Below are 15,573 nucleotides of genomic sequence, written 5' to 3' on the forward strand. Positions count from 1 at the left end.
CACAATATCTTTTTGTGTATTTATTTTTACGTGGTGCTGTGGATCGAACCCAGTGCCTCACACCTGTGAGGCAAGCACTCTACCACTGAGCAGCAGCCCAGCCCTTTAGCCATTATTTTTAACTCATTATTGTTTTAATTTAGAATTGATTTTGTGACCGAGTTATCTTGATCCTTAGCTAATTCTGTTGTTTTATCTTCTTTGAGTTCTTTTCATTACATTCATGTTTCATCGAGCTCTCCTATAACTGGCTCTTCTTTTAAAGGTGTACTTTTTTTCTCCCTCCAGAGTGATGGGCCTTCCTTGGTTTCTTCATCTTTTCTTTTTTTCCCTCTTTCTTATTAAGTCCACCCCCACCTCACCACCTCCCACGCACACACACAATGTAGTGTTTTTATAGATGTCCAAACATGTTTTCCCCTCATCTTACTTGGGCATGAAGTGGGCAAGCTTTGTCGAAACCTATAAGCTTTTTCTAAATTCTAGTATAATATGCATGAATTCTCTTTGACCGATTTTCTGCCTTTATTTTCAGCCTGGTTGTCTTTCTCTGAGTTTTAGTGTGAGAACATAAATATTTTGTTGCTTTTACTTTTCTGTAGTTTGAGACTCAGATAGGGATGGAGAGTCAGAGCTTATTTGACATATTAATGAAAGTTCTAAGCAACCTTTGTTAGAGAAACTGATATATCCCCTGTCTTTTAACAATTTACTAATGCTCTATTCCAGAGTTTGCTATGTTTGTTAGAGGGTGGTTTCTCTTTTTATGATGGGAACTCTAAAGCATGTGTTTCGTCAGAATCAGCCCCAGTTTTTTTCTTTCTCGGTTTTATTCATCTCTGGCCTATAGCCATTTTCACTCTGTACAGTTCCCCTTCTTATTCCCCATCTAGGCAGAAGAAGGAAATGTGAGTGTTCCATCTTCAGTCCATTTCTGTTTAAAATCAGGGTAACCAGAAATATTTCTCAGAATTATCTCAAGTCATCAGTTCTATTTCTGGGGCATGGGGATAAAATAAGTTGTCTTACCAAGTGATGTAAGAATCTTCTTTTTATTTCCTTATCTATCGCATTTTGAATTGAAATTTATGGTCAAGAAATTATTTAAAAATATTCTAGCCATATTTGCTGGCAGTATATTCACTATAAAACTGTTAGCAGGTCTTAAAATGTAGATTCCAAGACTCCCAGAGACTTGGTAATCTCTTAGCTGCATCTTTGTCTTCCTGAGCACCTGGAATGTGGTCCTGTTCTTGGGCACTTACATGAAACATCTGTTGGAATGAGGACATCAACAGCTGTAAAATGATTCTAATCTGTGGTGGAAGACTGTGCTCTCAAGGACTCAGAACTTCAAACCTTCACTCTTGAATTTCAGATTCAGAATGTATTGGAGTTGCCAATAATTCTATTAGACGTTACTCTTGGTTCACCCAAAGTATGTAGTAGTTCAAGGTAAAGAAGATACACTACTTCTTTTTACTTCCAAAATGTACCTTCAAGTAAGGGACCAAGCTGGAAGGTCTGAAGGACTCTTTTAACATTTGCTTACTTGGAAGAGGACAGGGACCAGTAAAACTTAGATTTTTAGCACAGATCCACTTCAGTGATTGTCTTAGTGGTTATGAATACCATCATCAATATAGCCCCAGAATATTAGGGATTTTCCCTTGACCCTACCAGTTATCTAGAAAACACACCTCTAAGTTGACAACAAGGAAACCTAGGCTGAGACCAGAAAGGGCTCATAAGAAATAGGAGTTAGCTAAGCAGTGTTGGACTAAGCAGATAAACCTCAACTATTTCACTTAAAAGGCTCAACAACCTTGAGATTTATTCATTAAGAAGAATCACTGGGCAACAGGCCCTGGCAAAGTAACAAACCAGTAATAACTTAGGAACATTTATCTTTAGAGTTTAAATTTTGTTATACCAATTTCATTTTTTTCTAGTTTTTTTAATAAAATGAATAAACATGTTTGAACATGGGCAGGATCATTGGTCAATCAATAAGAACATCAGGTTATTCAAATTAAAATGGTACTGTGAAAGTATATTATTACTAGATCCAAAAATGATACAGCATCATTATAATGATTATACATCTAGTTCTGATCATGTGTCTTTGGGGGAATTCTGAAATTTTATGGCTCTAATTATATGTCATTTGGATACTTGTAAAATATTTTGCTTTTTTCAATTTTGAGTCATAGTCATTCTCCCATTTTTTGAGACTTCTGAAGATTTCAGCATAACTTCCCCCTCCTACTTTCTTTCAGTGTTACATATGCAAGTGATTTTGACTAAAGTTTGTGATTTTATTATAATGACACTTGATAGTATAACACTGAGTGGAAATATGTGTCCAAGAACTAAAAATTTTTCAACTCAATAATTTAGAGCCTCGGCTGCCTGAAAAAGTGCTGTAATAACAATACCATTTTAATTTGTCTTCTGTTGGGATTATTGTTATAGTTAATATTAGTTGTATGACTCAAAGAATAAATCATACACATGTATTGTAAATAATCAAAGAAAACTGTACTACTTGGCATAGTATGTGCTAGTAGAACATTTTTATACAATATTTTTCTTATATTGCCAATAGAGTAATATGGGAGGAAAACCTGAATTTTAAACAAATTCACTATAAAACACCTTTGGTCTCAGATGAAAAATACTTTTTTCCCATATTATTTGTACATTATTTTGTTCTGATAAGTGTACATGTTCAAGAGTTAGCATTCTTCTAAATAGTGTAATACAATTATGAATGGTTAGAAATCTATTGTTAATTTTCCAACTCTCTAAGTAACAATAATAAAACATTTAGAAACCTGTTTTAAAGCACATTTAATTTGTGTTTTGATTCTTAATTTGCAATTAGGAGATGAGAATTTCAAATTTCAAAAGAAAATAACTTCTGATATTTAGTGCAGTGTGCATGCCTGGAGAAATGAATGCTATAGCTTTAAGATAAGGTAGTCTGGTGATTCATTGCAGGGAACAAGATCGATTTGGAGCAGGCTCCTACTGTTAGCTTTTTTGAAGATGGATTCTCACGCTGAAAATAACACAACATATTCTAGATAACAGCAGTTTTTCCCCCTGAAATCCACCAAAACTGAAGAAAAATCCAAGTGACTGTTCTTAGCAGCTGTGTGGCCTGGAGTTCACTGGGGAAGCTGGCTTCCTGCAGTCCCCTATTCATCACCTGCTTCAAAGACAGCCTGGCTGGCTATAGTTTGCAGGCCAGGTAGGGTGCCATTGTGCACAGTCTGGGAGGATTAATATCAAAGCTGCGGCAACCAGGCCCTTGGTCTCGGGCTGCCATTCAGTCTAGCAGGGAGAGGCTAAGACTGGCCAAGGTCACAGTCTCCAGTGTGGAGTGGACTGGGAAAGGATCTTGAGAATAGAATGCTTTTTATGAAATCATGGGGCAAGCTTGCAGCACAGCAGGTGCTCTTCTGGAAGACATAACGTATGTTTATAGTGCTATACCGTGGCTGACAACGAGATAATAGAGCTTCGAAATTTATCATTTTATTTTTAAAAAGACAACTGTATATACAATAATCCAGATGCGTATTTAGCTCAGATCTTTTATTTGAAAATCATAAAGAAAACTGATCGATTTAATTGCTGCTTTTTACATCTGTGTATTTAAGCAAAAAGCAAAGCGTACTGACTATTAACCATTTACAACCATAGCTGATCAGTAATACTGGAATCTTGGGAAGGAAATACCTAGCTTTCGACATAATTTTTTTTCAATGTTCAGATATTCATGTCAACAGATTGCAAAAGGATTTCTTGAATATGCCCAATAGTCTTGAATATTAGGAGGTTTGGATAAAATCCCCTCCACACACACCAAATGAGGGTATTTCAAGGGTGAGGTAATAATGACGCAAAAATAAAATTTTCAACTTGGACAAATTAGAGAAAAATTAAGCTGTCCATGAGTTGTCATGACGACAAGGATGTTCTGTTGATGAACTGTCCTCCTCATTGTCCAATCAGATAGTAGAGCTGAAGCTGGAGCATGAACAGGAGAAGACGCACCTATTACAGCAGCATAACGCGGAGAAGGGTAGCCTAGTCCGAGACCATGAACGGGAAATTGAAAACCTGGAGAAACAGCTTCGCGCTGCCAACATGGAGCACGAAAATCAAATTCAAGAGTTCAAGAAACGAGATGCGCAGGTAATTACCAATAATATTTGATAAAACGGGTATCTTTTTAAAAAGTCATCAGCGTTTAATGTTTTCTTCTTATTCTTGTTGATGCACGCTGTTTGATCATTTGCAAAACTGACATATAAATGTGATTTTTTTTTTGTTTTGTTTTCTCTTCCCCCACCTCCCCGTTTGGGGGATGAATAAGGCTTTAACTACAGAAACCACAGGTAGCCAGATTAAAAATCCCATGGCGCGCTATAACTTGGCCCCTTTCTTATAATCTTGTCTCAGCTCCTTTCATGATGGGTTTTTTTTAAAGGTATCTACCCCTTACCCCTCCCCTCAGCCTTAGAAAATCCCTAAGAAATATATCAGCCTCACTCCTTGCTTTTTGTTTTAATCTCTGTAGGTAATCAAAGCAGCTGTTTTCATATTTGCTTTTCCTCCCTAGTATTGCTTTTTTTTTTTTTCCATGAGCCTATTTGATTAGATCACTCAGATGGTAATTGATAAAATGACTCCAGAGAAGGGCTATTTCCCATCAGGTCTGTTGCTTTTTCCTGCATGCACATACACATGCCTTCTAGCCTCCATCTCTGTAGTCCCTGTTGGAAGCCATTTGGCAGAATAACCCCCAGCTGTGGTAGCATTTGACTCTTCAAACTTATGGATGAAATGTGCACTGTCAGCATGGAAAATTATCTTTATAAATTTCAGATGAAAAAAAATCTTATTGGGTATGTATCTTTGTGGTACAATACATTCTTTAGGGTATATATAATCAAGGGCCTTTAATGTATCCTCTTGAGGAGATTGCTGTGAAATTTTATTAAAGGAAAATTCAAGAGCAATTGACAACAATAAAAAGATAATTTTCTTTTCTAATAAGACCATATCATATACTAGGTCTAAATACCTCTTTTCCCATTGAAATCTAATCATACTAACCACACCACAGATAAGCTTTTCCCCCTATTTGTCCTTCCTCCCAAAATAATATAATTTTCAAACAAAAAAATGACTCTTCTGTTATGGTATATGTTTTAACAAGTCTGTAATTATCTAAGCATAAAAATACTGCTAATTAAATAAGATGCTAATTTTTTGAGTGGAGAGCGGTAGCAGTAAGGCAAAGAGTGGGAGTTATTGGTTATTTTTTATTTGACCTTGGGTTGTTTTTACTTTCAGAGAATAACTGGTGCAATATAAATATGCTCAACATAGGTTTTTGGCTGATAATATACATTTGTAGAAAAATTATTTTTAGTTTGTTTTATGGTGGCATGCTAATCTAAAGGTAGTTATTGTAGTAGCTATGGTACTAGGATAGTCATATGGTTCCTATTAACTCAACACACATTATACTTTTGCCATCAACCTCATTAGAGCCTTTTAAAAAAAATATTCTGGACTTTTCATTTTTGCCATACAATTTATTTAGAATATTTTCAAACTTGTATCCTCCTTCAGACACGATGTTAAACCCTACCATTGTCTTGCCATTATAACGAAAGGAATATGGGGTCTGAATCAGTAAAGGATCTGTTTGCATACTAAAATCCAATAATGGATACAATAAAATACATTAATTTACATAACTTCCTACCATTTTGGTGCTTGGTGGAAAGCCGACACAAGTGGAGGCCGAATTTAGAGGGAATCTTTGTGATTTTGTATGTGCCCGATCTGCCATGTAGGGTGCGGTTCATCCAATCATAACAAAAGGGAAATTTTAGAATTACTATGTATAATTAAGCCACAGGGATTGTATAATTTGGTTATTAATTGAATTTCTTCACACAGAAATATTAAAGGGCTATATGACCTCTTCAAATGTTGTAGTTTAGAATATTTCTCATATTTTGTGTCTTTCTTGGAACGTTTTACTAATTAGAATTGCTGTCATGGGAATTCTAGTAAGCAATGGAAACTTAGGATAAATGCATTCTTGGCCAAAATGAAAATAATTTTGTGTGTTTTGTACTTAGTTGTTTTTAGAAAATAGTTTTTATAACTTTCATCAATGTTATATTTTATAAATTTTAGCATGTATACCAAAATGCTAATAATTTCTGTATATCTTTTGTTATCCATTGAGGTCATTAATTCAAAGTTTTTTTCAGGTAAGCCCTGAATTTTCAAACTATAGCTCTTCATTATTGTGGTCTAATAGTTTATTGTGTAATTTAGGAATCTAATTCCATTCACAGATTGCAAAACAAAACAAAACGAAACAAAAAACCCAAAATGGACTTTTTTTAAAAAAAAATCAGAAGATATTTTTAAATTCACTGTGTTTTTTTATGCAGAATAAACACACACAACATAAATATTAGATTGCATGATTTTTTTAATTTTAGTTCCAGAGAGATTTGATTTTCAGTTAATGTTTGACTGTTCCAGTTTGGAGGCCATTTTGTAAAAAGGGTTATTTGAAATACTTAACCACAAGAGGACGAGTACAACATCTGTTTGGATACTATGGCTTTGTTTGGAGCTTCTCTTCCATCAGATTCTTAAGCAAGGGTGATACCCTAAAAATTTATTTTGGCTTCTTCCAAATATGTGATATAATTATATGCCAATATGAAAGTCATTATTATATATTAACCTGCATTAAGGTAAATCATACCAACTGGGAATTCCCTTTTGGTGAATATGTTTTACAATTATTAGGTTATTTATTCTAATAATTGCTATTTTATAGAATAATGATAAGATACAGTAATGCATCTCAGGACAGTTAAACATTTTTCCTCATTTCATTTGGTATAGTTAACTGATTATCCTGTATATTATATTTTCATCACACTACTTTGATTTTCAATGGCAGGATATATTGTGTCATGATAATCCCATTTGCTAAAATGTACATTAAATGTTATTACCCTCATATAGATGTTCATGATTATTTAAGAAAATACACCAGATCAATAGAAATGAAGACATAAAAATTTAAACCTCATTGTTAAATATTTCTCATTTACTAGGACCCTCTTATTGAAATTATTTTGGAGAATGATTTCATTGATTTAATCACAGTTTTAATATGAAGAAAATTTGTAAATATCAGCTTCTTTTGATGTGTCAATTCTGTATGTAATTCTTGTTTTGCCTTTGTGCTGTGCTATAATGATAGAATGTCTACATTTTATCTTGTTGAATTTGAAGAAAAATACAACATAGGGTCCTTGATCCCTTAGTTGTCTTTTTCAGACCCTGAGCCATTTAGAGATTGCTTGCTCTTTTATGTCTGTTACCCATGTGAGTGGTATGTATGAATACTCTATGACTATTACATAGAACCTTTGTGATCCGCCCCAGAAGTGATGTCACTTCTAAGATGGCTATGTGACCTGTTGTAGTACAGAAAGATCAAGAAGTCAGGGTAACCAACAGCTGTTGTGAACAACCTTTGGTATCTCTTAAATTGAATATGGCATTCTTGGAGAAGGTTATCAGCCATATCTAAAAGTACATTGAATATAGCACTTGTTCTAGGGTTCTTGTATAACATCGGTATCTAAATGCCTTTGATTTCTTAAGCTGAAAATCGTGATTCTAATTATGATTCAGTAATTTTTGCATAGTAAGTGGACAAATCATCTTGATTTTACTATATTGATTTTGTATTGAGAGGCTGAATTTATCACTGATTCTAAAATGTGGAATTTGTAGTCTCCTCTACTTAAAGAGTTTTTCTGAAGATTTTTAAAAATTAGGTTTTAATGATATTACCATACTTTCCATGAATTTGAAAATATGGGCATGAGGCATAAGTCTCCATTTATAAACCTGTTGTGTGTATATTTATTGAGGTGATTAAACACAGCTGTCATTCTTCCAAGGTTACTAAAAGGACAAATTTAAAGTTTGTATGGTCTGAACATCAATGGTATACCTTCCTATGTACATGGTCTTTGAGCTCAATAGTATTTTTCTCTTGAGAGTATTTGATTTTAATTTCTTTAGATGCCTACTTCTTTTAAAAGGGATTTAATGCAGTATTTTATAATAAACATATACTTAAATATAATAGAAACTAATAATTAAGTAGTATATGATATATAGCCACATTATAAAATTTATACTTTAAAAATACTACAGTTAAATGTCATTTTTACCTTGGAACTTGCCTAGAAGCCACAGCAAAGAAGGAAACATGATGACTTTTGTGATTCTGTTTATGCAATGAAAGATATCTTAACTTTGCCCCTAGCTCTCAGCTCTGAGAGAAATTTATGGAACGGGTCTAAATATGAACGACATTGACCAATAAATGATGATATTCTTTGCATATTAAAACATTCACAAATAACTCTGTTTGGAAAACTTTAAATTCTTTAATTTTATAAAATGTAATAAACAAATTTTCTATTAATGGGCCAGACTTTCACTCAATTTATTGAGACTACAATTATTCTCAAAAAACAAAGCTGCTTTGAAAGAGATAATTTTTAGATATTATAAATCCTAAGAAAGTACATTTTAAGTCACAGGCTTACCAAATTCTGGTATGATCATTTTATAACCATTCTTGAAACCTTACACATTATCTTTAAAAATTAGAAACATGGCTGAGATTAGAAATAGTTTAGAAGGCAATGCCCTAAATTAATTTTCAAGTGTGTTACTCTCTTATATCAGATTCTCTTGTCCTCTGAATTTATGTTATGAAAAACTATAATAGGAAATTTTAAAAATCAAATGATAATTCATTCCAGAAATAAAATATTTTTATACCTTAAAATGGCTCACAAACCTTACCTGCCTAATCAAAATACTATTTCATCAACAATATTTATTTATTACTGTAATTTCTCTTGTTCTGAGGTAGTAATGATTTTTTCTTTCTTAGGGTCAAACTGATGTGATTGCTGGGAAAAGCTCAACTATGGGAGCTATATTTTCCCCCAACCTGTGGGGCTCTCACTGCTAACCCTGGCAACCCTGCTTTTTGTTTCCCTTTTCTCCCTGTTGACGCACAGTTTCATCAGGGTGTTTGCCTGGTGCTCCAGCTGTGTACACACCAAACTTTGATACTTATCCCTGACTTACCCAGTTATTTGTATTAGAGAGAAAGTGGAGTGGAAGTGAGTGTATTTTAAGTATTAAGGGGGTTTACTGCAGTGGACCACATTTAATTTTCAGTCATTAGAAAGTTGGTAGGAAAAACTTTTTAATTCTTTACATTTATTTTGCTGAAAGAAAAGACTTTGGGAACAGATTCCTGATAAAACCACACATTACAATTTTCTATGTATTTTCTTTAGATGAAGTTTTTTAAGAATTTTTTTTTAGATATTGATGGACCTTTATTTTATTCATTTATCTATATGTGGTGCTGAGGATCGTACCCAGTGCCTCACACATGCTAGGCTAGCAGTCTACCACTGAGCCACAACCCCAGCCCCTAGGTGAAGTTTGTATATTGTTATTTAACTGCTGTATTTAAGGCAGCCCAAGAATTTTCTATATACTTTTAAAACACAAATAGAGATTCTCCTAATGAGACCATTTTAAAAAGCCTATGGGGGAAATACTGTTTTTTCTGACACCAAATCATAGGTCAGATAGAATTTATCAAATAGAGAAGGACAAAAATTCTTCTCATATTTTGGCATAGATACACTGAAGGGAAGATTTAATTTATTAGTATCCAGGAGTGGTGCATTTCATAGTATTACATATGGATTTTATAATATGCTTATTTTACTTATGAATTGTCATATAAGTTAATATTTATACAAATGTTGTTTCTTATGTGCTTAATCAGAAAAAAATATAAGAAAGTGCCATTTCAAGTAAAGCTTATGTTCTTTGTAGGTCACCAGCTTCTTTTTCTATTATAATTCTAAAAATTCTGTAAGTACTTTCATTTTACAAACACAAAAGTAGCAAATATGCCTATAATTAAGGTATTACAAATAAGTCACCTTGGTCCTCATCATGGAAAAAATTAAGTTTAAAACAAAAATATAGGCTGGAAAAGAAAATTTATTCCTGTAAGAAGGAACCATTTGTAGAAGTATTATACAGTGTATCTGTAGCCCTGTGCACAGTTTTTAAATGTGGTAGTTACCATGGAAACCACATTCTATGGTATGTGGTCCACTTTTAGCTAAAGAATATTCCTTTAAAGACAAACCTCCCAAATAATAACATGTAAAGTATTCCTTTTGAATTAGCAATTTTATATCAACTAACAGTGATTTCTTTTTAAAAAATCTGTCTTTTGTTCTCATTATACTTAATGGATTTCTTTAGAAATACTAAAATTGTTCTTGTGAAAGAGGTAATTAAATGCTGGAGATACTTTAGATACAGAGTATAATGTGATCAGTCTGCAGTGGTAAAAATGAGGATGATTGCAAGAAGCCAGGAATCATTGCATAAAAGTTGTTCTGCTAGATGTGAAGGTTTTAGTCATATCAATTATCTAAGTATCTTGAAATAATATGGTCAGATTAAGGAATCTAAAGAGAGGACTACATCCAATCATTTTCAATTTATAGATAAAGAACCTATAATTCAAGAATATTATCTTGTTCCAGATCATAGAACTAGCAAATCAGGACTTCTTTATCTTAAAGCAGTGCTCTTTCTTTATATCACAGCCTCCTCCAAGAAAGGTTTTAGGTTTTGGGGAAGACTTGGACAGGCCAAAAAAAGGGAAGAGGGTTACGTATGAATCTTTGCCTAGCACAGGAGAGACACTGATACTCCTTCCTCCTTGTTCACCGTATTGAGCAATAGCTGTTACATTTCTTTCTGTGATTTGCCATATTTGATGTTGCTCCAAAGTCATAATTCAATAATGCTGGGGATTTTTTGGCACCGGGGATTGAAATCAAGGGCACTTGACCACTAAGCCACATCCTCAGCCCTATTTTGTATTTTATTTAGAGACAAGGTCTCACTGAATTGCTTAGCACCTCACCATTGCTAAGGCTGGCTTTGATCTGAGATTTTCCTGTCTCAGCCTCCTGAGCCACTGGGATTACAGGCATGCACCACTGTGCCCAGCAATAATGCTGTTTTATTTCCACTTAGTAACTAGCACCTCATAAACAACACTGAATTTTTATGTTTGTGTATGTTTAACAGCAGCAGCGGCAACAGTAACAACTAATAGTTATTGTGTGCCTTTTGTGTACTGAGCTCTCTGCTAGGTCCTTTTATTGCATTATCTCATTCAACTCTTTATGAAAATGAAATTTCCTTCCTATAAACTGTTTTGACCTTGCTACCTGGGCCAGAGGATGACCCATTTTATTGATAAGAGAAAACTCAAAGCAGAAATAAACTTTTTAAAGTTATATAACTGGTAGTTAGTGCAGCTGGGACTCTTGGCAAAGTCTCCTGCGCCATATGCCTCTTACTCATGGAACATGTTGTCATTGAATTTTATGTATCTGCATAAGTCCGTTATATTTCCAATTTTGGATTGTCCATGTAGTATTAGATTTAAAGAAGTAGTACTCACAGCTCAGACTATGTAAATCCAAGTCAAGTTTTAGCCAGTAGTTTTAATCTTTCTCTAAAACCACAGTCTGTGACCATCTGTGTATGTGTTTGTGTGTGTTCCCCGCCCCTTTCTCTCTACTGGGGATCAAAATCAAGGGTGCTATCAAATTCAGGGGTGCTTTACCACTTAGCTACATTCCCATCCCCCTCCCCCTTTATTTGAGGCAGAATCTTACTAATTGCTAAGGCTGTCTTCAAATTTGAGATCCCAGCTGGGGTTATAGCTCAGTGGTAGAACACTTCCTTCATATGCGTGTGGCACTGTGTTTGATCCTTAGAACCATATAAAGATAAATAAGTAAAATAAAGGTATCATATCATACATCTACAGGAATGTGCCATCAGGCCCATCTCATTTCCCTATTTTGAGATAAATTTAAGTATAAAGAGATGTGCATTTCTTAATATTTTCTTTGGAATATATATTTTCCCAACTTTTAGAGTTTATAAAATGGAAAAATAAATGTATTTTTAAAGTAGCTTAATTTCTGGTTTTCATATTTTACTGAAATAAAAAGGAATGTCCACAGTAAGACTCAATAAGATTTAGGTCAATGTGATATACTAATCTTTATAAAAATTATATAAGAATTTGCATTTGAAAACTGGTGATATATGGTTTGTTATAAATGGTTTACTATAGGTAGATGTATGTTAAATCCATATATCAATTTGGAATGTTACATATCCCATTTATTTTATGGAATGAATTTTTAAATCTCAGAGTTCTGTGTTCATATTTTTTTCCTAAAGAAATCTAAGTTAGAATTTTATATGTGACAAAAGCTAGTCAATAGAAATATGACTATTAGAAATATGGTCAAGGTGGTTTAATAAATTATCTAGACACTTTTTTCCATGAAAAATACAAGGAATAATTAGTGTGTTTCTTTTAGACTCCTTAAAAACAACTTATGTTGAAGTAATTTTGACTTAATTCTAGAGGCATTTTGGTCAAAATTAAAAATATAAGATAATTTTTTTAAAAATATATGCTCCAGCATAAATCATTACTCTACATGCTGCATACCGTGTCCAGTACAATCATGTCAGTGGACATGACATACAGCATGTTGGATAATAGGGAAATATAATAATAGTAAAAATAATAATAGGGAAAAATGCCATTAGTTATTTCTTGCATATTGTCCTTCCTTCTTGTCCTTTTCACCCTGCTGCCCCAGTGGGCAGAAACTACCACTGAGGAAATACTGGATGAATAACTCTTCTCCCTAGATGTCTTGGAAAATCCATTTTTGGATTTCCAACCCAGTATGTTCTGTAGGAGACATCGATGATGCCTTCATTTACATATTTGAGGTAATTTTTTTTGTGACAGAAAGGTTGAAGCCAGAGTGCAAGAAATGATTGGCAAAATGATGATATCATTGAATGTTCAAAGAGCTAGCAAATTGAAGCTTATTAAGCTGTCATTTTGTCTTCCATTCAGGACTAATTGGAATCATGCCTAGTTGCATGATTTAAATGATATTTAATACCTGAGCATTTTTCATGACAAAAATGACAGAAATTGATGTTAGGGAGACCTTAAACTCCTGTTTGAAGAGGGGTGCAAGGCATTACACAAAAATAATGGCCTTTAATATTTGTATGCAGAAAATATTTGAAAAATATTGTCCTTAAGTGGAAATTTTCAGATAATGATAATTGGCCTAATTGAGACCCAAAGTATCAAAATTGGTGGGTTAATGTGAAACTTGAGATAAGTTGTTGAGTTGAAACCAATATTAAAATTTAATGAAAAAATTATTTCACTTGTTTTAATAATTATAATTTTAAATTATCTCCTGACTCCTCCAGTGCTTCTGGATATTTGTGTCCTAAAAGGTTGTGAAAGATCACAAGAAATCACAAGCAAACAATATAAAGTTAGATTTCTGGAGTTTGAAAATATATTATTTGCCCAGTCCATTTGGATTTGTTCTTGATTAAGCATGCAATCAAGGCCTATATTAGTGATATCTAAATGAGTTGATGGTGCCCTTAGAGAATTAGGTTGACTGCACTATGTGGCCTAAACCAGAGTCTCTTTTCTTGTTTGAGGGGACAGTTACACCATAGCTGTAGTCTCTAAGGGTGTGTGTGTCCCTCCCACTGATACAGTGACTCTGTGATGCAGAGGAGCTTTTAGTGAACAGGGGGAACCAATACTCTGGCAGGCTCAGTGTCTAAAGACAAGGTACTTTTCCAATAGAAAGACTTGGAAGTTGCATGTTTTTTCTAAGGTTAAAATGAGATTGATGATTAGTTTGTTTATTCCTTTAAACAATACTTTTAATGATCTGATTTATTTTGTTTTTGCAAAGATATTATTTAATGTGCAAAATGCATATGTCACAAATATTTCTTGAAAATCCAAATGTTTGAAGTGTAAATGTTATCTTCACTTGTGGACAAGTTATATAATAGCCCCAGAAAGAATGATATTACCATGTATAGCATAAGAAGTGAAATGTGAGGGTTGAAAACTTTTTGTCTCTCAGTTATTCCAAAATTACTGTTAGAGCGGTTACCATGCAAAAGCCATGAATTCTAGAGACACAGTGTGTTGTTAGCTCTCCTATTAAAGCAACTGGACTATGCAAATAGTGTTTCAGGCTTTGGAGAAAACATGGAAATATACTTTTGGACTTTCATCTCTGCAACTACTTCTAGTGATATGCAATAAAAAATTGCTATCGCCAGAATGTTGGTGCTTCTTAAAACAACAGCATTCAACTCAGAAGTAAAAGTAGTAGAATAGATCTTCTCGTGGAAATTATCATTAACCTGATTGCTCTGAAATCTCACTATTCCATAATGATATTGAAAAATGGAACTCTGTGGCTTAAAATTTTATAGTTATGACTCTTCAGATGATATATAAATCAGATTTATAAAATCAAATTTATCTCCATTTAAGTTTTCCTATCTGAACATTGGGAAGAATTATGTATGTGGAATTTTCTTGACTTCAACTTTCAACTTGATTAATTTATGCCATTAAGATGTCTTGAGTGCCTACTCTGTGCCAGGCCCTGGCCTCACTATGGCAGTGCAATCGTAGGCTGGGTAACCAGTTGGAGTGGTCTTAGTAAGAGGTAATGAGGGATTAGCTAAGACAGAAGCAGTGGAGGAAATTGATGTGGCAGTGAGGAAGAGAAGAGACCCAGAGCTATGGTTTGACATGCCCCAAGACATTTAGGTGTTGAATCTATTTAAATAAGTGTGACTATGGCACTAGGAATCAAACGAATCTTCTCCATCCCCATTGGAAATCAAGACATAGAATCACAAGCATGGAATATACGGTATACCTATGTGAAGGCAAGATCTCTCTCACATGGAGGGGGAGAGAATGAGAATAGGAGACACTCACTGCTTAAAGGGAAGGTGGACATGAACACTGAGAAAAGGAGTCAAGAGAGAGATGAACAGAACCAAGAGGAAGTGGTATTTCAGGAGGCAGGAGAAAAATTCAAAACAATAGTTCCAAACTCCTACATTGGTCTGAGAATTTGATCTGGGCAAATTTTAAAAATATCCCTATCAATGTTAGTTTATTGTTTCTTTAAACAGAAGCAGACCACTGCACTGGGTGAATAATCTATGAAAACTGACCCTTCCTCATAGAATCCTGCATGTGGACATGAACTTTGAGTTCAGGGAGTCCATGAAAGAGGTTCAAATATGAGACTCAGATGAATGAAGCAAACGGGGCCATTAGTGGCCAAGTCAGGCATGATTTACAGGTGGGCATGTTAGTAATGTGGGAAGGACCCACGGAATGCCCAGCTCAGCATCTCCAGTCTCACTGTTGCTCCAGAAAACAGTAAGGTTTCAGATCTGGAGAGTTCTGCCAAA

At 34.1% G+C, this 15,573-nt stretch overlaps 1 protein-coding gene across 2 annotated transcripts in view; it reads left to right on the plus strand.

Moving 5' to 3' along the window:
- Positions 1-15,573, plus strand: part of Cep112 (centrosomal protein 112) — a 448,365-nt gene that overhangs the window by 213,495 nt on the left and 219,297 nt on the right. For both annotated transcript variants that reach the window (XM_026406648.2, XM_077800819.1), the window contains one exon: positions 4,024-4,206. In XM_026406648.2, coding sequence (XP_026262433.2) covers positions 4,024-4,206 — 183 coding nt within the window. The remainder of the gene's footprint in view (positions 1-4,023; positions 4,207-15,573) is intronic.

The sequence above is a fragment of the Urocitellus parryii genome, chromosome 7 (genome assembly GCF_045843805.1).
Source record: "Urocitellus parryii isolate mUroPar1 chromosome 7, mUroPar1.hap1, whole genome shotgun sequence".
In the NCBI taxonomy this organism is placed as follows: Eukaryota; Metazoa; Chordata; class Mammalia; order Rodentia; family Sciuridae; genus Urocitellus; species Urocitellus parryii.